The 27,468-nt window shown below is 44.1% G+C and overlaps 1 protein-coding gene across 4 annotated transcripts in view; it reads left to right on the forward strand.

The window, feature by feature from the left end:
* Positions 1–26,714, forward strand: part of EXOC6B (exocyst complex component 6B) — a 722,047-nt gene extending 695,333 nt beyond the window's left edge. For 3 of the 4 annotated variants that reach the window (XM_070798075.1, XM_070798078.1, XM_070798077.1), the window contains 2 exons: positions 19,059–19,171; positions 23,321–26,714. In XM_070798075.1, the coding sequence (XP_070654176.1) occupies positions 19,059–19,171; positions 23,321–23,447 (240 nt within the window). In that variant the 3' untranslated portion in view covers positions 23,448–26,714. The other variant, XM_070798076.1, reaches the window with a different exon arrangement.
* Positions 26,715–27,468: the final 754 nt, after the last annotated feature.

The following is a 27,468-nucleotide window of genomic DNA, read 5'->3' on the forward strand; positions in this document are numbered from 1 at the left end:
GCTGTACAACAAAGTGAATCAGCTATATGTGTGCATATATCTCATCTTTCCCTCGCACCACCACTCCCATCCCATCCATCTGGGTCATCACAGAGCTCCGAGCTGAGCTCCCTGTGCTGTGTAGCATTTCCCACTAGCTATCTGTGAAAACAAAATACTGAATGAAAAAAATAACTTACAGAATTTTGTATACAATGTTTTAATATATATAGAAAGTAAAACACAAAACATTACCATATATCGTCTCTCTAGTTGTTGTTGTTGTTTAGTCACGAAGTCTTGTCTGAGTCTTTGCGACTCCATGGACTGCAGCACACCAGGCTTCCTTGCCCTTCACTATCTTCCAGAGTTTGCTTAAACTCGTGTCCAGTGAGTTGGTGATGACATCCAACCATCGCATCCTCTGTCACCCTCTCCTCTTCCTGCTCTCAATCTTTCCCAGCATCAGAGTTTTTTCCACTGAGTCAGCTCTTTGCATCAGGGGGCCAAAGTATTGGAGTTTCAGCTTCAGCATCAGTCCTTCTAATGAATATTCAGGGTTGATTTCCTTTAGGATTGATTGGTTTGACCTTGCTGTTCAAGGGACTCTCAAGAGTCTTCTCCAGCACCACAATTCGAAAGCATCAATTCTCCGGCACTCAGCCTTCTTCACGGTCCAGCTCTTACATCCATACATGACTACTGGAAAAACGATAGCTTTGACTACACAGGCCTTTGCAAGCAAAGTGATGTCTCCTTTTTAATACACTGTCTAGGTTTGCCATAGCTTTTCTTCCAAGAAGCAAGCATCTTTTAATTTCAGTCACCATCTGCAGTGATTTTGGAGCCCAAGAAAATAAAGTCTGTCACTGTTTCCACTTTTTCCCATCTATTTGCCATGAAGTGATGGAACCGGATGCCATGATCTTAGTTTTTTGAGTGCCAAATTTTAAGCTAGCTTTTTATTCTCCTCTTTCACCCTCATCAAGAGGTTTTTTAGTTCCTCTTCACTTTTCTGCCATTAGAGCAGTATAATCTATATCTGAGGTTGTTAATATTTCTCCCAGCATCTTGATTCCAGCTTGTGTTTCATCCAGCCCAGCATTTTGCATGATGTACTCTGTATATAAGTTAAATAAGCAGGGTGACAATAGACAGCCTTGACGTACTCCTTCCCCAATTTTGAACCAGTCTGTTGTTCCATGTCCAGCTCTAACTGTTGCTTCTTGACCTATATACAGGTTTCTCAAGAGGCAGGTCAGGTGGTCTGGTATTCCCAGCTCTTTTAAGAATTTTCCACAGTTTGTTGTGATCCACACAGTCAAAGGCTGTAGCATAGGGGGTGAAGCAGAAGTAGTAAAAGCGTAAAAACTTGTGCTGTGTGTATGCTATGTCTCTTCAGTCGTGTCTGACTCTTTGCGACCTTATAAACTGTAGCCCGCCAGGCTCCTCTGTCCATGGGATTCTCCAGGCAAGAATACTGGAGTAGGTTGCCAGGCCCTCCTCCAGGGGCTCTTTCCCATCCATTGATAGAACCCCCATCTCTTATGTCTCCTGCATTGGCAGGAGTGTTCTTACTGCTAGCGCCACCTGGGAAGCTCTTTAAAAAAAAAAAAAAAAATGTAGGCGATTACATAATTAAATCATGATGGTAGTCTCCTCCAAGAAGGCATAAAGGAGGGGGATTTCACCCTTACTTATGTTTTATTTCTTGAAAACAGAGGATCTAAACTAAATTAGACAAATTGTTAACGTTTGTTCACTAGGGCTAAGATGGACTTTATATATTCTTTTTTACTTTATTTTTTAATTAAAAAAAAAAACCTCTTTCCTTCTCATTCACCTGATCTAGGCATTTGTTCTCATAGATTTTGGTTCTTCACCAGCTGGTTAAATTGCACCACACAACTGAAAGAAAAGTTGACTAGAAATCAAGGGCTTATGTTCTAATCCTGCCTGCATTCACAGAAGCTTTGCCTGTGATCGTGACATCTTTCTTGACCTGTTTCCTCCTCTGCAAGACAAAGAAATGGTCATCTTCTCTGCAGTTCCTCACAATCTGCCATTTTAGCAGGCTCATTCCTGCTAAGTGATGAGAATTACTCTCTGGGTCCTATAGTTGTTTACTTCCCAATAAGGAATTCTCTGGGTTTAGAATCTTAGAGCTAGAAGGGACATTAATGTTTCTGGTCATCAGTAAGTGTGATCTTTAGAGGAATCCTACTTAGTAGTAGGACTGTCTGCTATTGGCGGATGCAGGGCTGTGACGCTGGACCCTGATTGATTTTCCTGAAATTAAACGAAATAAGATGAGTAAGTTGCCTGGCCCAGCGGAATCTGTCGCATAGTAAGTGTTCAAGAAATGTCTAGTTCATTCTTCCCTTGAACACATCTGAGCTACTCCCCTTTCTGCGCTTTGACTGCCACTAGTCTTTTTGTCTGAAATTCCGCCTGTCCTCTTCTGTATTTGATGTGTTTTGTGCCCATCCTTTTGAAAGACTGAAACTTGAAATCATTTGGGCCTCTCCCATCTTTCCTTGTCCTGAATGCCTTCATTTGGCTCCCAAGGACAAGTGACATGCTTCACAGCACTTTTTATCAAATTTGTTTAATTCCACCTATTTCCAAAATGACCTTGAGGTGGCTCATTAGAATGATACATAAAATATAATTAGGAAAATAGGATTGAAAGGAAGGAAAGAAATTTAATGAAAAAGAACCAGCAAATACCCCAGCCCCATGGGGCTGAGTCTCTAGCCTTCCTAGGAACTAGTGTTTACTCACACAGTCTTTAGGAGGCAGAGAACCTTTTTGTGGTTTGGAGTGGTGGTTGAAAACCACTTATCATCTGATACTTCTTTATTTGGTCTATTGATCAGCTCCAAAATTTGGCAGTGGAATCTGAGTTGCAGTTTTCCTCGATCTCCAACGCCTCACACACAGAACAAAATAGATTTTAAATGCATACGTTTCTGGGCTAAAGGCCTTCAGAAGCTAGCCTTCTAGTGCTGAGCCTTTTGTCCAGACCCATGCATATTTCCCAGACCACTGAGATTGTAGCTTATTCTAAACTTATCCAGGGTATAAGGATGCTTCCTGCTTAACTACCCTTGTGATGTCAGATATTTTTTCTTAGGCCAATCAGGAAGTTCGTGGACTATAATTTGTAATGACTCATATAAGACAAGAAATAGTGTTCTATAACTAATGTTTCTAATTTATCCACTTACAAAAGAGAACCCAAACCGTTTTCATTATGAATTTTGATAGTTTTTCCTGCAGGTTATCTAACCAGTATCTCCAAACTTTTTGATTGGCCACTACTGCTGACAAAGACATCTTGAAGACTCACCCCAAATATATGTATAACAATTTATTAACAAACTGTAATTAGATACTGAATGGCTACAAAAGAATAGTCCAATACACGCCCTTCTCCCCACCTCAGTTTAAAAACAGAAATTATATTACCTTTGAAAGTCTATGTGTATACCCATGTGCGTGTACATACTCATGTTACTATCAGTAATATTTCAAGGCACAATACGTACTTAGGCTAAGTTAAGTTCATTGTTCACAATACTGGATATGAATCATGTTTTAAATAGCCTTTTTATAATTTCAGGTTTGGCAAACTGCTTTATCGAAGCTAATTAGTCATCATTGTTTTTACTTTGTAGTGTGGGTGATAAAGACCTTGCTCATGATCTGCAGACTTGTGTGCTCTGCCATTTTCTTGATGCTGCTTACACTTTATGGTTAATGTTATCTTCAATTCATGGTGTCTTTACAGGGGTATTTTTAAACCACTTATTTATTTTGACCAGAGAGGGAAGAAGAGTAGTTTAGTTAAAAACTCAACAGTATAGTGCCCAATCCGCCTACCTAGCACACTTTAACAGATCACAATATGCTGAAAAGGAACTGGGCCCTGGCTCCCACCTCCTGCCACATCTATGGCAGCAGTCCATCCAAACCAACACCTGCCTGCCTCCCCCTTCCCCATCCCAACAAGGGGCAACTCCGCCCAGGGCAGTCTCCCGTCCTCCCCTTGAACATGTATGTACAGTATGATGATCATCACCCTGCAGCAGGATAGATGCTGTCATGAATGAGAAATGGCCTTACAGTACAGTCTCTGACACAAAGGAATGCTTAGTGTTAAAATGTTTTGAATTTTGGGACTCTTCCCTCAGACTCCAATTGATGACAATGGGAGAGCCTCAAGCCTCCCTGTCTTTCCTTTTCTCTTTACCAGGGTAGTCTCAGAGGTGAAAAGTTTAGATAGCAAACCTATAAACCCATATTTATGAGGCAAATAAATATTTCCCAGAGTGACGTTCCCTTCCAGGCGAAGCTGCCGACGTGTAATGGGTTTCTGATAAAGAGCTGAGTGAAACTTCCATCCACCTGGCAGCTGGGCTGGAGGGAAAACAGGGACCTGCATAGCCATGGTTTGCCCCTCGCCTGCTGCACTCATCCGGGGGAGAAAGAGGAAGAAGGCAGAAGTTTCTGGGAGGCCCCAGTGCCAGCCTATAGAGTGACCATTGTTGCAAAACTCAGGTTTAAGCCAGATCCCTTTAACCTATAGAGATCCGGAGAAACTTGGAACCTCTCCCCACCCCAGTTTCAGAGCCTGTGGAAAATCCTAAGACCTCTTTCAGATTTCTGTGGACCCCTAGATACCTCCAGTCTTCTTGTTTCCTGGGGTCCCCTTTCCACAGTCTATCTATGCAGCTTTCTAGGTGTCAAACTCAACCTTAAAAAAAAAAAGTCATTCGCCCAAGCAATTAGGAACAGATTGTCTTAAGATTGGGATTGAGGATATGGATTTTTAGGGGCGATTTATATCATACACAGCAAATAGCTTTGAAAAAGTCAGTTAATCAGCCATCCCAGATCTCCAAATTTGTTTGGGGCCATAGTAACAATAACAATAGTAATTCCCTTCTTAGCCCTTCTCACACACGTTAGTTGTCTCCTCTCTTTAGATTAGCTCCCTGCCTCTCAGAAACCAGAGCAACAAATTCTGTCCCCTTTCTGCACTGCATGTCTTGGCACCCTGGGGGATCTCACAAAGCAAGGTATTTCCCCCAAACACATTTTTCTATCCGATGATGCCAGATGTTAAGATAATGAAGTTTTTGCCATTCATGTTATAATCAAAATTGTCTCCCTGAAGCCATTTTCTTTCCTTCTTTTTTTTAATTTAGTGGCTATTAGACATTTTACACCTGAGAAAATTTCAGACCACTCTGTCCTCCCTGGCCTGAATCTAGAGGCAAATTTTCTCTGTAAAGGACTAGGTGGTGAATATTTTCGGTTTTTTAGGCTGTAATGGTCTCTGTCACAACTACTTAATTCAGCTGTTACAGCACATAAACATAGACAATATGTTAAGCAATGAGCATGACTATGTTCCAATAAAACTTTATTTGCAAAAACAAGTGGTGGCTGTAGTTTTCCATCCCATGATCTAGAAGAAAGCAGATAGCAGCTTTGATGAAAACAAGTAGAGAAGGCTCCAGGCTAAAATTCAATCTCCTCAGCTTATTAGCATATGAGGCCATTTATCATTTGCTTCATTGGTCCTACTTATTACTAAGGCAGTCTCCACCTACCTGGCTCAGGCTTAGATGCCCTTCTTCTGAACTTTCTTTGCACCCTGTTAGAGTACATCTCCTAGTGCTCACGTCACTCTGCATCTGTTATTTACTAGACTGAGTTTCTCAAAGTAGAAGTGTCTGCTTCATCCTTTCATGTGCCTAGAAGAGTAGCTGAGACTTTGTTGGTACTCGGTTTGTGTTTGTTAAAGTGACTGCTGCTTTCCCTTTCCTGTGTTTGCCCAGATTTCTGTGTCAGGAAGCATGGGAGGCAGACAGGTGGTCTGTGAATGAGAGTGGCCCAGCACCAAGGACAAGGAGTTGGGGGGACCTTGGGCAATAAACACAATGAGTCCTTAGTCAAGTCCGTGCTTTTTGGTGGACTTTCTACAGTTGTTCTCTTCATCTGCCCTCAGCTATTGATAGGAGCTCTTGTGTTTCCATATCCAAATGAGAAAAACAGATTTGGTGACTTACCTGGAGTCACACTGTCAGTTGGGGGACCTACAGCCTGAGGGTCTTTTATTGTGTTAAACTGCCTTTTAAAAGGCACCTGGGCATTGGATGTTTATGAAAAATACTTTATAGTGATATGATTGGTTTCATCCTGTTAGAGGCTAGAAGTCGACCAAAAAAAAAAAAAAACCCTGGCTTAGTGTTCTATATGTTTGAAAAATGAAAGTGAAAGTGTTAGTTGCTCAGTTGTGTCTGACTCTTTGCAACCCTATAGACTGTAGCCTGCCAGACTCCTCCGTCCATGGGATTCTCCAGGCAAGAATACTGGAGTGGGTTGCCATTCCCTTCTCCACGGGATCTTCCCGACCCAGGGATCAAACCTGGGTTTCCCACATTACAGGCAGATTCTTTACCATCTGACTGCACTTTATATGGTAGCCACGTTCTGAAGAGGTAGCATATTTAGAATTTTGTCATTTAGACTGTATGTTAAGAGTTCCAGAGGAGCATGTTATTTGAAATCATTTTGTCATCTAACCTGTTTCACATGAAGGTTTCTTCTGGAGTATATATAAAGTGCAAGTTCAGATCTTCATGTATCAAGTTTCCTTCAAGGACGTACTTTGGGAGCACAGTTCTCTACATGACTCAGTGTGCCTTTTCAATAGAAAATGTAAACAAAATCGCTTCTGGGCAAAAGAGGCGTGGCTCTGGTCAGTACGTCTTTGTGTCTGTCTGTGTGTACCTTCAGTGTGTGCCTGTGGTCCTTCGCTGCCCGTGTTATCTTTAAGAGGAAACTCTCCCTAACATGAGGTAGGCCCCATGCTGCCTGCTAGAAGCCAGCACAGTTAACTCGTAGAAGCCAGACATCTGCTGAGTTCCCATCACTAGTCACAGGATCTTCCCCTTCGTGCCCACTCATCTGTCACAACTCTTATTGCTCCCGTTTGATGTGTCCTTCTTCCCCAGACAACCTTGTTTCTAGTGCTGGTCAGAGGGACCCTAAGTTTGGTCTCTTTGTAAAGTTTGTTCTGAAAAACAAATTATAAGTCCGTCCCACCATCCCCAATATTGTTCCTATAAAATGTCATTTTTACCTAGCTTAATTCTATTTAATGTGCTTTTACTGATTACCTGCTGGTAACCTAGCCCTATCTGGTCCATGTTCTGGAGTAGTCAGGAGGAGGAAACATGATCTCCATCCTTGTGAAGCTCCCCGTCAACATGGGAGATGAGATTCATATCTCAAGAATTAGCAGTGAAGGTGAGAATATATAGAATAATTCTCCTCACCAAAGTAAGCATGATGTGAACTGGTTTAGTAAAAAATACTAGTCTAGCAAACTTTGGGAGATAGGACAGGGAAGCCTGGCGCGCTGCAGTCCATGGGGTCGCAAAGAGCTGGACTCGACTTGGCCCTAAACAACAGCAGTGGGAACATGCAGGGCGTCCTTCACTGATCTTTTCATTTTTACTTTCTGAGTTGGTGGGGGGCGAGGTGGTAATCCTTTCTGCCTCTGAGAACACAGGAGCACCCTCAGGACCATTTACTTGAATATTAACCTGTAATTCTCCTTTACCCATGAACAATTCATCCATTTGAATCACTTCTGCATGTTCTGTGGGAGAAGTATGTATGTTGATATGCATGAACAAGTATGTATGTTGACATGCTTATCTTAATATCTCATTTCTACGGTCTTTCCTAGAAGTTTGCGTTTGTTCTACTATTATGATGCTATCGACACTCTGCCAGTTAGCTCACTGTCTGGCTTTGAACTAGCTTGCACCTTGACTCATTTGAATTTTGCTAGTCTTTCCTAGCTACCATTGCAAAAAAATGAAAGTCTGGTCAGAACTTTGACCTAGCCTTAGGCAAGTGCTTTATCCAGAATCAATGATGATTTTTAAAAATAGACAGCTATGGTGTCTTAGGGAGTAGAAGTCATCAAGCCATGTCTACTACTTGTCTTCTTTGTGACTTTCAGCAATTTACTCATCCTTTCTGGGTCTTTCTCCTCCCCCTCCTGCCCACCCCCTGTCACCCCATGAAATCAGAACTGTAATTTGAGTCCTAGAAAGCCATGAGCATGTTCTGAAACAATGAAATGTATTAGAGTCAGGTTTAGAATTGCCAAAGCCCTAGTTAGAAGTCATATAGCTTAAATTCATGGAAGAGGGAAAAAAAAGAAGATATTCCTAGGATTAATAGCTTGTTTAGTATAACCTGATATCTTTCCTTGTCATATCCTTTACCTGTACAAAACTTGTACACAGTTTTGTATAATAACCAATAATCACATAATTTATAATATTTATTAACCTTTTTTCTTTGTAGCTTATAAGATGTCACATCAATTACTACACTAGTTTCTCTGATAAATACCATAAACAAATAACTCTGTGTTAGAGGTCAAAGCATCATTAATGATTGGTTGAGTTTGCTTTTGTTTGAAGAAGCCGTAACATTTATCAGTATGTTCTACTCTGAAAATATCCAATACTCCTGTTCCACCAGTTAAATGATAAAAATGCCCCCCCCCCGCCACATAATGTCTGATCTGTCCCTTGAAAATGGCTTATATAGTTTATAAAAACTGCACTTATATGAATAAATCAAGAATATGATTAATAAGGAATTAGCATCTTTGGTGTGAGTCCTAGGAGTACTGTTAAGTGAAAAACGCAAAAGTGCAGAAGAGTATCTACAGCATGCTACCCTTCCAGTGAGAAGGAAGAGGATATAAGAACATGCACGTGTAGCTTCTCGTTTGTACAAAAAAAGTAAAAGAAGGATAAACCAGAAGCCATATTGGTCACCTGTGAAGAGTCAATAGAAAAGATGTAGTAAGAAATGCAGAGAATAGAGCAGCTTAGTTGGGATGAGGAAAGAACGTTACTTCTGAGTGTACTTTTTCTATAGCTCTGATTCATTCACCAAAATAAATGATTTAAACCAACTAGAATGTGAGGGGGTCCAAAATGGAACACAAGCAGTGAAAACTAAATCTTAACTAAATTGTGAGAGAATAGCATAATCATACTGAAAGGAGTGAGGAAGAAAACAAGTAACGTAAGTAATTTTGAGATGGCTGGATGGCATCACTGACTCAATAGATATGAGTCTGAGCAAATTCAGGGAGATAGTGATGGACAGAGAAGCCCGGCGTGATGGATGCAGTTCACGGGGTCACAAAGAGTCAGACACGACTTAAAGAACTGTATAAAGTACTGAACTACAGGTAGTAAACTCGTTTTTCTCACATGGGTATGGATTAGCAGTTCTGAAACTACTTTAGACTGTACCAGGATGAAACCCAGTAAGTAAAATATAATGAGAGCCAGGTTTCTCATTGTCAGAGAAAGAAGTGATAAATAAGGAAAGAGGGAAAGGTAGACTGAATCCTGTGGTGTTGGCCTGGAATATGAACTGACATAAAATATGAACTCATAATTTTAAAATATATTCACAAAGAGATATAGAAATAAATATGTTGTGTTAATAAATATACATGTGTTTCCTAGCTCTGTCCATTAATAGAGCTTAGAAACATTAACACCACAATAGGAATGAGCATGCTAAGGGCCCAGATCTTGGTTTCTAAATCTATTCTACAATACAAGGAACCGGAGCTCCTTGGAGAAGTGACTGGTTCCAAAGCAGGGGCAGGGAATGTGCAAGATGAGCTTGGCACATCTTATAGCGCCAGCAAGTAAGGAATTGTTCAAGAAAGGATCAGTTCAGTTCAGTTCAGTCACTCAGTCATGTCCAACTCTTTGCGACCCCATGAATCGCAGCATGCCAGGCCTCCCTGGCCATCACCAACTCCTGGAGTTCACTCAGACTCACGTCCATCAAGTCAGTGATGCCATCCAGCCATCTCATCCTCTGTCGTCCCCTTCTCCTCCTGCCCCCAATCCCTCCCAGCATCAGGGTCTTTTCCAATGAGTCAACTCTTCGCATGAGGTGGCCAAAGTACTGGAGTTTCAGCTTCAGCATCATTCCTTCCAAAGAAATCCCAGGGCTGATCTCCTTCAGAATGGACTGGTTGGATCTCCTTGCAGTCCAAGGGACTCTCAAGAGTCTTCTCCAACACCACAGTTCAAAAGCATCAATTCTTCGGCGCTCAGCCTTCTTCACAGTCCAACTCTCACATCCATACATGACCACAGGAAAAACCATAGCCTTGACTAGACAGACCTTTCTTGGCAAAGTACTGTCTCTGCTTTTCAATATGCTATCTAGGTTGGTCATAACTTTCCTTCCAAGGAGTAAGCATCTTTTAATTTCATGGCTGCAGTCACCATCTGCAGTGATTTTGGAGCCCAAAAAATAAAGTCTGACACTGTTTCCACTGTTTCCCCATCTATTTCCCATGAAGTGGTGGGACCAGATGCCATGATCTTAGTTTTCTGAATGTTGAGCTTTAAGCCAACTTTTTCACTCTCCTCTTTCACTTTCATCAAGAGGCTTTAGAGTTCCTCTTCACTTTCTGCCATAAGGGTGGTGTCATCTGCATATCTGAGATTATTGATATTTCTCCCAGCAATCTTGATTCCAGCTTGTGCTTCTTCCAGTCCAGCATTTCTCATGATGTACTCTGCATATACCTTAAATAAGCAGGGTGACAATATACAGCCTTGATGTACTCCTTTTCCTATTTGGAACCAGTCTGTTGTTCCATGTCCAGATAGATAGATGGAAAATACATGGGAGAGCCAGTCTGCAGGCATCCCTGACAACCATAGCTGGAACAGTTCGAACAACAGCATGAATGATGATTGTATTAGATTATAATCCACAAAATAAATACCTCTGAGGTCATACTGATATAAATAAATGGACAAATAAATGGAGGAGAAGGGACAACACTTTTCCTCACAGGAGGATTTCATTTAATAACTGTATATATATATTTATTAGCATTATTAATTTAACATTATTAATAATAAATGTTGTTATAGACAAGATCTACCAATGGATGTTAACATTAGTGGACAAAAGTTTGAGGAGAAACAGGATATTTTCTTAGTATCAAAGTATATCTCTGACAAAAAAATATTAATTACAAAGGTAAAAATAATAATTTTGCAATAGAGAAACTTAACCACTTAAACTAAGTGATCAAGTGATCATTATTGGTTAATGTCACCAATAGTGAAATATGTGGATATCCTGTACACCTAATATGATACACTAAGAAGGGGACAGTATCACTTCTGTAGTGTTTTTGCAAAACAAAAAATGCACAACCTCAATCCAGAATTTGGTAACCGTGACACCGCTGCCATTTGGGCTTGGTAGTTCTTTGCTGTAGGGGCTGTCCTGAGCACTGGAGGATGCTTACCAGCATTCCTGGCTCCCTCGATACCAGAAGCATCACCTCCACTACCACCGCCAGCCTTGTTACAACCAAAAATGTCTCCAGACGTATTTCCAGGTGTCCCATGTGAGGCAAGGTCCCCCTCACTGAAAACTACTGCCTCAGTCTAACCAGAAGCAAATATCGAGGGAGTGAAGTCGCTCAGCCGTGTCTGACTCTTTGCAACCCCATGGACTGTAGCAGGCTTCTCCATCCATGGGATTTTCCCAGCAAGCATACTGGAGTGGATTGCCATTTCCTTCTCCAGGAGATCTTCCTGACCCGGGGACTGAACCCGGATCTCCCGCATTGCAGACGCTTTACACTCTGAGCCACCAGAGAAGTCTAAGCAAATATTGGGCAGACTCAAATTAAGGGACCTTCTGCAAAATAAATAACTAAGAGTAATTTATAAATGTCAAGGTCTTCAAAGATAAAAATGAGAAAATATACTGGAAGAGTCATAGAAGACATGATGATTAAATGCAGTGGGATACTGAATGTGTTCAGAAAAAGGACATTAGTGGAAAATCTGGTGAAAGTAGAATGAAATAGTTTAATAGCATTGTACCAATGTTGATTTCTTGATTCTGATCATTGTAATATAATATGTGGACATTAGAGAAGCTGGGTAAATCTGGACGTTAGAGGAATTGTCTAAACTATTTTTACAACTTGTATGTAAGTCTAAAATTATTTCAAAACAAAATTTTTTAATTTTGTTTAACAAAATCTGTGACTGATGGTAATAATAAAATGCAGGCAAATTTCCATATCTGATTCAATGACAGAGATATAATCATAACACATTTGTTTCTGCTGATGTGATTCTAATCACCTCAAACATTGTCTGATAATCAAAATAAATTTAAACCCAATGTGTGTGTGTGTGTGTGCATTCTGAACCACAGTTTATATATGCTGTTTAAATTTTGTTACAAGTGAAAAACCTTGTAGATTGTTCATGTGATAGTTCAAAAAGAAGAGGAATACATTACTTAATAGCATTAAAATCATTTGGCTTGGATTGCAGTTATTTGTGTTTTTCTTTTATTCTCCTATGTGGGGGGAAACCACATATCTTAATATCACTTGAAAAGCCCATCCCTGTCCTTCCACATATTAGATGCTTCTAAAAACATTTGCTGAATGTTTTTAGAAGACAATGGCTAATGTCTTCATTAAGACAATCTGAGACGAGAAAATATGCTTTATTATTTATGTTTCAAATCCTATGAGTAAATATTAGAAGAAGCCACTCGAACTTTTAAACTTAAGAAGGTTATAATTTTTATGCAACTCTTAAGAAATATAAATAGAATGAACATGGTGCAGGCCCACAACATGGTTCTGTAAATTCAATGAGAAGGCATCACATGGAAAATCAAGAATTTTAACAATGCTCTGACACAAAAGTAAGAGTTCATCAAAAGTCGATTACATGGAAACCCACTCTCTAATGAGGGTTCCCGGGGATGAGAGAAGTGAACTATTCTCGTGATTGTGTTAACCTGTCGCCCCAGCCCATCTAGCCTCCCAGGTCTTACCAACCAAACCAGACCTTTGGCTGTGGACCCTGCTGACCATCCCAGCACACAGGGCCCAGGTGTGCTCTGATCCTCTCTCATAATGAGACTAATTCTTGCTGAAAACATCTGTTACAGGTGCTTCCCTGTGCCCATACACCACTTAACACTGGTGCAGGCACACAGTCATCACTCAACTCTTGGCTAAAGCCACAAATACCAAAACAGAGGGTGAATGGAGGGCTTCCCTCTTAGCTCAGTTGGTAAAGAATCTGCCTGCAATGCAGAAGACCCCGGTTCGATTCCTGAGTCGGGAAGATCTACGGGAGAAGGGATAGGCTACCCACTCCAGTATTCTTGGGCTTCCCTGGTGGCTCAGCTGGTAAAGAATCTGCCTGCAATGCAGGAGATCTGGGTTCGATCCCTAGGTTGGGAAGATCCCCTGGAGAAAGGAACGGCTAGAGAATTCCATGTATAGTCCGTGGGGTCGCAAAGAATCGGACATGAGTGAGCAACTTTCACTTTCACAGGTTGGATGGAATAGCGGAGTTACGGAAGGCCATCTGAAGTGGCACTTGAGTTGTTGCTTCAGTCGCTTAGTCACGTCTGACTCTTTACAACCCCATAAACTGCAGCATGCCATGCTTCCCTATCCTTCACTATCTCCCAGAGTTTGCCCAAACTCATGTCCACTGAGTCATGATGCTACCCAACCATGTTATTTTCAGTCTCCCCATTCTCCTCCTGCCCTCAATCTTTCCCAGCATCAGGATCTTTCCAGTGAGTCGGCTCTTTGCATCAAGTGGCCAAAGTATTGGAGCTTCAGCATCTGTCCTTCCAATGGTTATTCAGGGTTGATTTCCTTTATGATAGACTGGTTTGATCGCCTTGCAGTCCAAGAGACTCTCAAGAGTCCTTTCCAGCACCACAATATGAAAGCATCAATTCTTTGGTTCTCAGTCTTCTTTATGGTCCAACTCTTACATCCATACATGACTACTGGAAAAACCATAGCTTTAACTAGATGGACCTTTGTTGGCAAAGTGATGTCTCTGCTTTTTAATATGCTGTCTAGCATTGTCATAGCTTTTCTTCCAAGGAGCAAGCGTCTTTTAATTTCATGGCTGCAGTCACCATCCACAGTGATTTTGGAGTCCAAAAGAATAAAGTCTGTCACTGTTTCCACTTTTTCCCCATCTATTTGCCATAAAGGGATGGGACCTGATGGCATGATCTTCTTTTTTTGAATGTTGAGTTTTAAGCCAACTTTTTCACTCTCCTCCTTCACTCTCATTAAGAAGCTATTTAATTCCTCCTTTCTTTCTGCCATTAGAGTGGTATCATCTGCATGTCTGAGGTTGTTATTTCTCCCAGCAGTCTTGATTCCAGCTTGTTTCCAGCTTGTGATTCATCCACCCCCACATTTTGCATGATGGACTTTGCATATCTAAACTGAGTACAGGGTGAGATAGTACCGAGATGCACATTAAACACAGAATCATTGTTGAAAGAAAGCTATCCCTTTATAGCCTTTGCGACAACAAAGCAAGTATCTCATTGTTGTGCTGATGTTTGAGTTATCTTCTATTTATGACAAGTTAGAATGGTTTCCCATTTATGATAGTGGTGTAAAGTGTTCTTTAAAATTTTTTAATACCAAAATATGAATCAATGCAAAACTGTTAAATTAATAAATACACTTGTAGCATGAGGATATGGTAAAAATTATGAATTGATACTCAATAAAGTTTGAAGAATAGTTCAGTCTCCTGCCTTTGACACTCTCTTTTCTTCTTCTCCATCCCCCTCCTGCTTATAAATGTGAAGAAATAAAATATCTTAAGTGCATACATAGTATTCTACTTTCTGTGAAAGAAAGAAGAGGAAATAAGGAAGCAAACGTGTATCTGTTTATCTTTACAAATAGAAACATGTTGGAAAGAAAGTTATGACCAACCTAGATGGCATATTCAAAAGCAGAGACATTACTTTGCCAACAAAGGTCCGTCTAGTCAAGGCTATGGTTTTTCCAGTGGTCATGTATGGATGTGAGAGTTGGACTGTGAAGAAGGCTGAGCGCCGAAGAATTGATGCTTTTGAACTGTGGTGTTGGAGAAGACTCTTGAGAGTCCCTTGGACTGCAAGGAGATCCAACCAGTCCATTCTGAAGGAAATCAGCCCTGGGATTTCTTTGGAGGGAATGATGCTAAAGCTGGAACTCCAGTACTTTGGCCACCTCATGTGAAGAGTTGACTCATTGGAAAAGACTCTGATGCTGGGAGGGATTGGGGGCAGGAGGAGAAGGGGACGACAGAGGATGAGATGGCTGGATAGCATCACTGACTCAATGGATGTGAGTCTGAGTGAACTCCGGGAGTTGGTGATGGCCAGGGAGGCCTGGCATGCTGCGATTCATGGGGTCGCAAAGAGTCAGACACAACTGAGCGACTGAACTGAACTGAACTGAACTAATGAATATAAACTATTAAACAGTGGAAACCCATGAATCCATACCAGTAATAAAGCAGATGAATTAATAGTGGAGCAGAAGCGAGCACTTGCTTATGGTCAAATGCTGAGTGACAGCTGATAAACTTGGAGGGAAGGATGGAATCAGTTTGAAACTATCGTAGTGAAGACTAAATTGGAGAAACATCTTCAATAGATGCTAAATCTAATAGAAAATTTTAATCAGGAACAGTATGTTCACGTGATCTCCTAAATTGCTTGCTCGTTACAAAAGAAAAAATAATACCTAGACAGTGGAGAAATCAGACGACATCTTATCTTGACTGGGTGATCAAAATTAATGTCACCGTTGAGAGACACGTGAACATTTGCACCTCCAGATGTGATGCCCTGAGGAGGACACAGCATCACATGTAGGATTCTGGCCAGATATGCATATCTTACATCTTATTATGAGAAAGAGTTAGGAAAGTCAAAACCTAGGATGAAAAAGGAGGTAGGGAACTTTTGAAGAGTTGATATTATTAAAAAATGTCAATATCATATAAGAAAGACTGTGGAAATAGTCCAGATTAAAGGAGACTCAATAGCTAGCTAAATGTAATACCTGATCCTGAACAAAGAAGCTATACAGGACATTATTGGGTCAATTTATAAAATTAGAGTATGAACTGTATCAAAATTAGATTTATTGAAGTTAAAAACCATACTGTGATTATGTTTGAGAAGAATGCTGAAATATTTGGGGATAAAGGGCCATGATGTGTGTAATTACTCTCAAGAGACTCCAAGAAGAAATACTGTATATGTGCAAAAAAAGAAAGAACACAAATGATGGGGCATGCTGGGTAAAACATTGGTGATGCATGGATCTGGGAGGAGGGTATATAGTGCTCCTTAGACTACACCTCTTCTTAGAACTTTCTGATAGATTGGAATTATTTCCAAAATGGAAACTTTTAGAGATAAAAAATTAAGATGTGCTCGCGACACACGTTCAGTGATGACAGAATGTTCAGCGTCCTCGGGAGAGACTTTACTGAGATCTTACAAGGCAGTTGCATGCAGAGAACTAGGCTGAGAGGCCTCATTCACCTCGGAATATCATAGTCTGGAGATCCAAGTGCCGTGATAAAGAGGCCTACTGGTTTTCTTATTCTCTTATTCTAACTCTGATCTAAAGAATCCAGTAGAGCTGTACCCCAGAGCAGGTTAACTTAGCTAAGTCTTACCCAGCCTCTAGTCTATGTCCATCTGTCTCAGAGGAGACCATCAGATCTAGGTGCAGGCCACAAAAAGGCCTGTGGGAAGCAGCATAGACCCAGAGCGTGAGCCGCAGGCTCATACTGGTTGAGCTTAGTAGAGTTGTGTGGTTTCCAGGCCCAGCGTGGGATAAACTAGCTAGCTTGTCATCCCAGAGGTCGTAAGCTCAGTACTGGCATTGAGAGACTTTGGCAAGAATTTAAAAATAGGAAATCTTGGGACTAAGTTATGAACTGCCCTCCACGCCCTATTGGTGATTTACCCAGGTTTCATCATCCAGAAAGACATGGTGTTCTTTGCAGTAAATCAGAAAATGCTGATACCATCAGTTCCATCACTGAAATTAGGATTCTATTAGTAGAGAACAAAATGAAATTAGTTTTATGAAATGTATATATATATATATATATATATCCACATCTGAGAAATAATATCTAAAATAGCTTTAAGAAATCAGGTTTTCAAATTTTTCCAACTAAACTTATTTGTTATTCTTTCATGCTTCTTTTGTTAGGTCCCTAGCATGCAAACAGCAAAAAGCTCCCAACATTTTCTGTTTAGTTTTCTAAGAGGAAAAAAAACTAATTAATAAAATGCTCTCTTTTCCCATAGTTTCTTTCCTTGGGGTTTCAGGGAAAAACATAATCTTACTTGTAGAAGACCTTTAGAACAAGGGACACTCCAAATGTCTATCATGTTCCTTAGGAGGAACTGTCTTGAGCAGTCTTTAGGCTGGAAATACCAAGATTAGGATAGGAAGTCAGGGAAATTTTTCTTCTAAAGGAGAGCTCTGTGAGGCCTTGGGGCAGTGAAAGGAAGTGGTAGAAGCCCTTTTACTTGCCAACTAAAACAAGCATGACCTAAAAGAGGCCTGAGAGGGCCGTTTGGGGCCTTGCTGACCCAGGCCAACCAACATGTCTGTCTCTCTCCCCGTCTCCTCTCGTATTTAGTATCCCCTTCTTGGCTGAGGGTGTAGGGGCTTTTCTCTGTTTTAGTTTTGGGACTTTAGCCAATTTGCATCCTGAGGAAGTTCTTAACATCTATCCTAAGAGAATGGATAGAAGAGGAGACTTGGCCCACACTGCCTGTTTGCCCAGCTGCACAGTGGGGAAGACAGAGGAGGAAGGTATGCCTAAGAGCCCAGACTCCAGCGTTGAATTTGATTCTTGGCCTCTCCGCCTTAGTTCTGCACAGAGAGATTGTGGTCTGCTTACCTTCATCAACTGTTACCTCTTGGAAAGGGAGAAGTGGGGAAACGCCCTAAGTCCAGAAGCACTTGTGTGCATCTCATGGCTAGAAAGACTGCTTGAAGGCCCTTCTGTGTGATGATGTGAGTCTGGGGCAGTGACCCCCGCAGGTTTATACAGGGGGCTACCAGCTTCCCTTCCGTCACCCCTACCCCACCTTTGAAAGGCACTGATTTTTTTCTTTTTGAGTTTTATTTAGTTATGAGTTTTCAATATTTGTTAGACTGATACCTGAGGCTAAAGCTGGCTGAGAAGGAAAGCCTTTGACAAAATGTGGTTAGTTAGCAGATTTCTATCTGTTCAACCAGTGTCCACATGGGTGTTGTATATTGCCTCATGTAAATAGCATATGGTCCATTTGTGTCTTGGTTCAGTGTGTTTCTGTGCTATCTGTGTGTCCTGTTTGTTTTTGGCATGTGTCTGTATCAACTGAGTAACTTAGCAAAGTCAACACAGCAAGTCATGAAATTCATACTTGAACCCAGACCTTTTAACCTGAAAGCTCATATAGTTGCATATGGGGCACTGGACACACCCACCTGTATTTGTTCATGGTTGAATTCTGAGCTCCTAGAACGGTGCTTGGCACATGGAAGACATTTCGTAAGTATTTATTAAGTGAATGAGTGATTATTATGATAGTCTGGTGTTTTGATTCAGTCCAGTGCCAGTTTCTTTCCAGGCCTGCCTCTGAGAGCTCTCTCCCGGCATCAGCAGTGCAGTGCTTCCGGCAGAGATGACTCTACCTTACAGTGATTACCCGTTTATTTTCTTAGTTTTGTTACTGTAGCCATTCTTTCTCTTGTGTGTGTGTTAGTGGCTCAGTCGTGTCCAGCTCTTTGCAACCCCATGGACTGCAGCCCGCCAGGCTCCTCTGTCCATGGAGTCTCCAGGCAAGGACACTGGAGTGGGTCACCATCCCCTTCTTTGGGTGCTCTTCCCAACCCAGGGATCAAACCTGGGTCTCCTGCATTGCAGGTGGATTCTTTACCATCTGAGCTCTCAGGGAAGAGTCATACTCTTTCTCGTATTACAATTTTAATTTTATTTTTCAAATCTAGTGGGTAGTGAAGGGTGCTAGGAGTTTTTGAGATCCTGATTTGTCTTATCTGTCTGATTAATCACCAGAGTGGGGGTTTGGATATTTTACAGCTTTTGGATCTCTTCATCCAGTGGGATTGGTCAACCTACCTTGCTGACTACGGTCAGCCCACCTGCAAGTACCTCCGGGTAAACCCTGTGACAGCTCTGACCCTGCTTGAGAAGTGAGTACCCATCCCGTGGCCTGTTTTGAGGGGTGGGGTGATGGGGAGGGGAGACTGATACAGAGGATAATTTTCTCTTTGCCACTACCTTGAAAAGATGGCAAAGAGGCCCCACTCTAAAGCCGCCACAGGTGTTCTCAGCAGTTTCCATTGCTGGATTTGGCAGTTCAGTCTTCCTTTTGGAGCCTCTTAATCCCTGAGCCCCAGCAAGCTAGGGAAAGTGTGTGTCAGGGGAACTGTGGCATTACTTCAGAGCTTACCTACAGATGACAGGAAGAGAAAGGAAGATGCCTTAGCCTGGGGCTCAGGTCAGCCTGGTGAACAGAGTGAGCCAGCCCCAGCCATCTGGGGTGTGATGATGGATGGAGAGCGTCCCCACAGAATAGATGGCTTCTCTGGTTCCTGGCAAAGAAGCTCCTGAAATTATTTCAGCTGCCCTACCAACCCGTGACTCCATCAGATTGAGCTTTCTTATGCTGAATAGCCCAAGAAAGCTGTATTGGAAGTGTCTAACTCTTGCCTTAAGCAGTCACTAGCCAGCAAAGTGGCTGCCATGGGACTTGCGCGTCTCTGAAGCAGAGCTGCTGCCGTTGAGGTTGAGTTAGCCAGCTCCAGAACATCTCACTAACCAACATGTCACCCAGATGCTGGAATCTGCACTGCGTTGTAGCCTGGGCCTGGCTTTAGCTTACCTAGTTGAGAGCTGGCAGACCAGAGACAAAGACCCATGTAAAAAGGAAGCTTTCTCTTGTCATCAAACTAGATAAAACCCTTGGCTTCTTAGAAGAACGCCCTGCATATAGACAGTGTAGTAAGTCTACATATATAGCCAGTCAGGCAGGTCTCAACTCCTAAGAAGGCAAGAATCCGAGTCCAGGAGGCCAGAGTGAAGCCTTAAGCAGAAGGAGAGGCTGAGGGGTGCCTTCCTACTGAAGGCTATACTGGGGGAGAGAAGGGGAGGAGGTAGAGAGCGGGCGCGAGCAGAAGGCAGAGGTGTGCGCTGGAGCCAAGCCACTAAGAGCCCAGAATTGACTTTTTCCAGATCAAGACAGACTCATGTTTCCATTTTAACTCTGTTTCCCATGATTCTCTCTCCCAATGACCTTCTTCCCTAGGATATCTAGAGAGTAAGTATATTATTCACTTGGGCCTTTTCCACTACTTTCAGGCAAGTCCTTCTGGTTTCCTCATTGACACTAATGACTACACTAAAATCCCTACCCTGTGAGTTGTCCCCACCCTGACATACTAATCTGCTAAACCAGCCTGGTGCCAGCTGGCTGGCTGCCTCCTCTCTCCTTGGTCCTTCAAGTGACCCTTGGCTTACCAGTTCCTTTGGGGCTGGGAGTGGTGACAGGGATTTTCCCCCATCAGTGCCAGGTAAAAGGTTGCTCCCGCCCACCTTCCTGGCACACTCAATACTCTTGCTAGTCCAGGGCCTGAAATCCAGCCCTGACACAAGGGAGCTTCCTCAGCAGTCTTCCCGCCCTCCCAGTGGTGAGGCCCTGGCTTCAGGATCTCCCACAGAAGACTCTTTCTTAGAGGCGAGGCCTCACCCACGTTCTCTGCACCCTACTGGCTTTTGCGTTGCTGCTCGGGTGTCCTGTTCAGATGGGCTCTGGGATTCCCTTCGGCCAGTTGCCTCTCTCAATAGTTCTTACGCCTCTGTTCCTGAGAATCTCACATCCAGGAAGTACTGGCTTATCTACTTCCTGTGGATCAACAACAGGGTAAAATAATCAGCCTCTCAGTAGCATTCTGGAGGCCTAGCCAGTGATAATGCCATGTACTTACCCTGGGTGATCAGCAGGATTTAAAAGCCCCCTTCCAAACACAGTAGGGCCAGAGGCCACCCAGATCACTAAAATCCACATTTCCCAGCCTCATAGGAATCAGTCTCTCGATTTGACCCTCTCCTGCTCTCCCCACAGCCAGCTCTACCACCAGAGCTCAAAACTCTGTCCTTTCCAGCCTGACACTTCTTAGTGGGATGAGACGTGGAAAGACACAGGACATGATGAGGACTTTCAGGAAAGAGAAGAGGCCCCTGTGTCTTTGAGAGGTGTCCAGGGCCAGAAAGATCCAGATCCTGGGCTCACAGAACGTGATAGGGGATGGGGGCTGTCCTTTGGTTTTTGAGCATTGCAGGGTACACACCAGCATGCCACCATCAGCCCTCAGGGCACCTGAGTTTCTCCTTCAAGTAATCCCCACTCCAGGCCTTAATGGCTAAGAAATCCTGGCCTCTGGGGCCCAAAGACTACCCTTTTCTCCTGTTCCCTCCTTCCTTCTTTCCGGACCTCCTCAAAGGAAATTGAAAGCCATCTCTGTCTTTGGGCTGCTTTGAGGAGTTATGAAACGAGTGACCACATAGGATGTTAAATTAAGTGTTCTATAAAGGTCAGAAGTGCTTTTCTTCCTTTATTATTCTTTTTTTTGTTTGTTTAGTGTTGGTTTTATTTAGATTTATAGTATATCCAGCAAAGGAGTTGCTGTCTGGGATAAATAATCCTAAGTCAAGCCAGTTCCACAAATATCATGGTGCGGTTACTGTTTGAGAGACCAAATACAGTAATCATCATAGCCTTGAGGTCCTTTGTGCTTTCTTTTCAACCTAAACCTCTAAACCTCTGTCATCTCTTCTTCTTCCTCTCTTTCAAGCACAGACCTCCACATGTGGGTGGTTGTACCTTATACGCAGTGTCTAAGTATGCTTGATGAGTAATTCCAGGCTCAAGGCCCTAAAGTTTAGATCAGAGAGAGAAGTCTCAATTCATTTGTGGCTGTCACCATCAGCCAGAGCCATAAAGCTGGGATGCTCATCAGAACCTCCCTACCATATGGATATAAACGTCCTTGTGGACTCTCTGACCTTCTGGCCTCTCTAGTCCATCCCTCTGCACGGGGCCTCCCCACGGGAAAAAGTGGTCCAGGATTAGCCAAAGGCCCCTGGAAGTCTTCCTGGGAGTAGTTGACTCCCTGGTGCCAGGTTCCTTCTGTCCCCTCTCCTCGCCCATCGCCATGCAGGGCAGGGGGCTGTGAAGTCAGAGAGCCGGCCAAGCTCCTGAGGGATGGTGGTAAGGAACCACCTAGGCCGCCCCAGGGACAAATGAGTCTGGGCAGAGTCCTTCTTTCTCTACCACGAGAACTATCTGTGGGCTGGAGATCCGATGTGCAGAGGCTGGGGCCAAAGTTGACAATCACCAACAAATACCAGGGGCTGGGGCGCCTTTCAGGGGAATGAAAGGTTCCTGGGATCTGTCACGATGGCTGAGTCAGGCTTGGGGTTCCTCTGGACCTCAGCCTGGCCTTGCCTTTCTCCATCCATGCTTTCCAGTTAGGTCTCTCCATCTGCGGAATTGACGGCCAGAACTGCCCATGGTTTGTGCTCTAGGAATACGCCGTCTTGGGAGCTTTAGCAGCAGCCAGTTAAAAAGCTTTCCAAAGGTCGAGATCTGAAGGTGTCGCAGCCATTGAGAACTCAGGGGCTTCTCTTGCCTAAAGCCCTGGTTTTTCAACTGAGAGAACGGCTCAGCCTTTTGGCACCTTCTTTCCTCAGCACCGTGCCCTCTGAACCACCTCACTGCCTCTGGGCCCCATTCTGAGGCAAAGGAAAAGAGATCAGTCAGGCCCTTGGTTTTGTTAGGAGTAGGATAGAGTTACCAGCTAGAGTAATGTTTAGGAATGCATAGTGGCTTTCAGTACTCGTGTTCTTTTGAAATGCTCGTTAAGAGCATTGTCTTGCTTTCCCTTTCAAATGCCAGCTGTAAGGTCGCAGCAGGATTTCAGTAGGTTCGGGGTTGATGAGAAGACCTTAGACATTCTCTGAGGTCCTGTTGTCCATCAGGGCTGCAGCAGGTGCCAGACACCTACGCCAGGCTCATACCTGGGCATAGAAAGGGAGGAAGTAGGTACGGTGAGCATGGATAGTAAGGGGGCTGGCCATGGCTGGCTCTCAACTGTTTTCCAGAGGTGACTGAAGTTGGGAGGTATGGAGGTGCCAACAGGGCAGCTTTCTGAATAGTAGGTGAGCGTGGGCCTGACAGTGGAAATATTCTGGACTCTCTCAACTCCGGGTGGTTGTTCAGACATACTGGCCACCTTGCTGCCTCGAACACTTTGCTATCTCTCTTCCCCCTCTCTGTTTAGGATGAAGGACACCAGCCGCAAGAACAACATGTTTGCACAGTTTCGGAAAAATGAGCGAGACAAGCAGAAATTGATTGACACCGTGGCCAAGCAACTCCGGGGACTCATCAGCAGCCACCACTCGTGAAGACGGGCCTCAGGCCCACAGAGGCTGATGGCTGCAGCCCCAGAGTCCAGGACCCAGCGCTGGCTGGCCCTGCATTTGTGCATTCTTCTTCAAAGAGAACAAATGTATTTTTTTATAATAACCTATGTACAGTATTCGCATAACCTTTCCCTATAGTAGAAGAGGCACAAGAGTAAGCAAGTCCAGGAGATGTTGCTAGGCCGGGCTTCAGGGGAAGCCACACTACACTGTATCTTCCTAGAGATGGTGGCGTCCTCAGTCCGGTGTGAGGAACCCCCTTTCACCCGTGGCTCTAGAGCTTAGGTCTGGGGCTCAGAAACTGCACAGACAAAATGGGCACTTGGCACTGGGAGATAAGGTGATAGGCAGAAGGATAATAAAGTACATCCTGTTCACTCCTAGGTGCCCCATTCACTGCGTAGGTGAGGCTGGTTGTTCTTGATGCAAGGAAAGGGCCTGGAAGACACTACTCCTTGGTCTATGAAAGACCAACACACAGCTGTGGAGTTCCAGAGGTTTTTTTTCTCAGTCCAGAGACTTTCCCTAAGCAGACAGCAAGCACGCCACTGTGACCAGCTGACAGCTTCGCTGCAGCTCCCCCAGGATGGCATCTTGAAGCCTCAATCTGCCCCCAGCGCTTGCACTCCTGATTTGTCTGGGGCATGGCAGAGCTGAGTACGCAGTGGGACTAACTAGACTATGACTAGCTGTAGGTTGCCCCCACACCAGGAGGAGTCTTGAAAGCCAGTGTGAATGGGGTCAGAGCCCAGCCCCTTCCCCATTCCTCTCACTGCCCTCCTTCCTGGTCAGGCGCTTGGTTCAGGGCCCAGGTCCGCAGTTATTCCACAGACAGAGAAGCTCAGACGTGGCCTCCGCCAGCAGTGTCACTGGGATAGTCAGCTTGCAGAAGCCTGAAAAATGACCTCTTGCTTTCCGCTTAGGTAAAACCTGAAGGTTACTTGCAATCGATCCTTTGTGTTTTAAAACCAACTTTCTGGCCACCATCTCTATGGGAAATGCCACCAGCTCTGTGCTGTGGGGAGAGCTTCCGCTGGACCTGCCTCTGGGATGGAGCCGCTGTCACCATGAAGTAGAGCAGAGCAACCCTGACTAATGGTTTGTCACCCCAGCCGTCCCTCACCAAGTCATACCCTGGATAAGAAGCTCCTGCTCAAGCCTAAAGCTTCCGTCCCCCTTTGAGGTCCCCAGAGCTATCTTTTGGCTTTGTCTGAGAAAGATTGCCTGTAATCCTATCCTTCAAGCTCTGGAGTTTGCAGAGGAGCCTGAACTGGCTATGTCCTCTGTCACAAATGGGCTCCTGTGACTTAATGCAAAGGCTTTGCTATGAGGTCAGTCATTGGAACCTGCCCTTTAAGACACTTCAGGAAGACGCTATTAAGGCTACTGGTGAGAGTATAATTGTGCATCACCAAACAATGACAAATAAGCCACACAGGCCTTTCCAGCTAGGATTAGTGGGAGGAAAGACTCATCAAACAGAATTCACTACCTTTGTCAGCTGTTGAGTTGCTTCTAGGGAGGGCAGTGCTTTTCACCACCACCCCCGCCCCCCTGCCAAATATTATGTCACAACTTGAAAACCGTGGGGAAGAAAATATGCACACAGACACACAGACTTCCTCAAAACTGGAAAGACCAGGCTGCTGGAGGCTCTGCAGAGCTTTCTGAGGCTCATCCTCAGGGCTAGTCATCCTGAGGGCTTGGTCCAGGGTCTTAGAATGAGGCTCAGAGATGAGCGCTGCCTCTCAGAACTGCTACAGCCAAGGGAGGGCAGGGGCCAAGGGGATGAGACCTCAAATGCCATCTCTCAGATTCTGGACTTTATTAGAAAAGAGCAAGAAATGATCACTCAAATCCTATTGCTTAAGAAGGGCCCCAAACACCCTGCTTCACTAGACCCGTTACAGCAGGATCTCTTCTGCTTTTTGCATTCCACTCTAACTTTGAAGTGGAATGGAGAGAAGCTTAAGTATGTCGCTTTATTTTTCAAGCATTATCATTGTCGGTCTGGTCTCAGACCCGTACCCTGGAGAAATAGTGTTACAAAGAGAAAATGAACAGGGTAGAGGAACGAGGGTCACCCTGCCCCTTGCACACAGAAGCCCCTCTGTAGAAAACACGTACTCAAGCCCGAGACTCACAGGGCAGATCCTTTGTAAGAGCCCTTCTTTCCTCTTGGTCTGCCTCCAGCCTTCCCTAACAAAACCAACCTGCACCACTGAGTTGTCTGTGGAGACACACTCTTGGTGACCAGGGAAAGGTAGAAAACAGGGACTGGCAATGTCCAGACTGTCTGAATTGGTGAAGTCGGAGTTTTAGTTTTGTCTGTAGGCCTCAAGCTAGGTCAGCCCTTGAGAGGACTTGGACGAAGCATGGGTGCCTGTGTCCCCCAGAATCCTGACATCTGGCCTCAGATGCCCAGAGATGTAGATGCGCCCCAGAGGCCTGAGGAAGAGGCGAGAAAAAGGGTGCCTGGAGGCCTTCCCGTCTTCTAGTTGGCTGAGTTCTTGGGAAAACCAGACCCATATTCCTGAAGGGACAGTCAGGTTTGGGACCCTGGTGGGTTGCAAGTAGTATTTTAGGCAGCTGGAATAGTTTGAATGTATCACATGGCAAAATCTCTGAGGAGAATAAATGAAGCTGCTGATGGTGGGGAAGAACAGGACGTGAAAATTGGAAGCAGCAGAGAGTTCCCATTGGTAAAGGGCATATACAGCCTCCAGGGAGCAATGCCCAGCATTTGCGTTGTCTCCCAGGCCTCCGAGTCAGCCTAGCTTCACTGCGCACTTGACAAGTGTTTGCTCAGCAAGTCCCAGACCCAGGCCCTTTATCCCCAAGGTTGACATTGGCCGTGACTCTGCCCATGAGGCCTCTGAGCACACTCCCCACGGCCTGCTGCAGAAGCCCCTCACCAGAGCCTCGCTTCTCCCAGGACGCTGCTCCTGGCTGCTTCTGGTGCCTCTTTTATCTTTTTCCTTTGCCTGAGTTTGCAATTACTTTTCACTAATGTGTTGGAAATGGCCTTTTTATTTTGCACAAATAGTTGCACATTTATGAGGGAAATTTAGGAAAGTCCATTTTTAACTCTAAAGGGAACTTTTTTCTTTAAAACTCAACCAGTAAAGCTACTGATACAGATGGGCCTTGTGGTTAGTAGAAAACCTCTCACGTGGAAAGAGCATGTCTACTCCTCCTGTATGTTCTCTTTTAATTGCTATTAAATAAGGGAGCCTACGCACCTGCTCACCGTGTTGTCTCATGGTTTTTGTTCTCCCGCCCCTTTCACACCGTGGAGCGTGGTTGGTGATCTGGATAGAGACCCTGCACCCCTTCAGCCCCACTGGGGACTAGAGCAGGCAGAAGCCTGCTGGGGAGGAGAAAGCTGCCTGCTAGGCAAGGCGAGAAATCGAACTGTGGCCTTGGAAGCATTCCAAACCACCGGCCTAGGCTTTCCTGCCTGTACCATTAACACTGGCATCATCGTCATCAAGAGGAATAACCCTTGAGTTGCCTGATTTATGAGGAGTACCTGGCTAGGCTACTAGGGGCTCACGGTGTTCTGAACACTGGCCCTGCCATGGAACGGCTCCTGGTTAAGATGGAGCCAGGACGGATTATCTAGAGGAAGGAGCGAAATGAGCCTGTCTTAGAGCTTGGTGGAGAGAGGGACAGGCATCCCAGACTGCTGTGGGAACGGCTCTCGTCAGGGAAGCAACACAAAGTGAAAGTCGCTCAGCCGCGTCCAACTCTTTGCAACCCCATGGACTATACAGTCCATGGAATTCTCCAGGCCAGAATACTGGAGTGGGTAGCCTTTCCCTTCCCCAGGGGATCTTCCCAACCCAGGGATCGAACCCAGGTCTCCTGCACTGCAGGCAGATTCTTTACCAGCTGAGCTACAAGGGCCCAGAGAAATGGGGATGTTAATTAGCTGGACCTTGAAGGAATTAAATCCAATGTGGGGCAGACCACGTTAGAGTGAAAAGTTGGCACAAGTCTG

The sequence above is a fragment of the Bos indicus genome, chromosome 11 (assembly GCF_029378745.1).
Source record: "Bos indicus isolate NIAB-ARS_2022 breed Sahiwal x Tharparkar chromosome 11, NIAB-ARS_B.indTharparkar_mat_pri_1.0, whole genome shotgun sequence".
Classification (NCBI taxonomy): Eukaryota; Metazoa; Chordata; class Mammalia; order Artiodactyla; family Bovidae; genus Bos; species Bos indicus.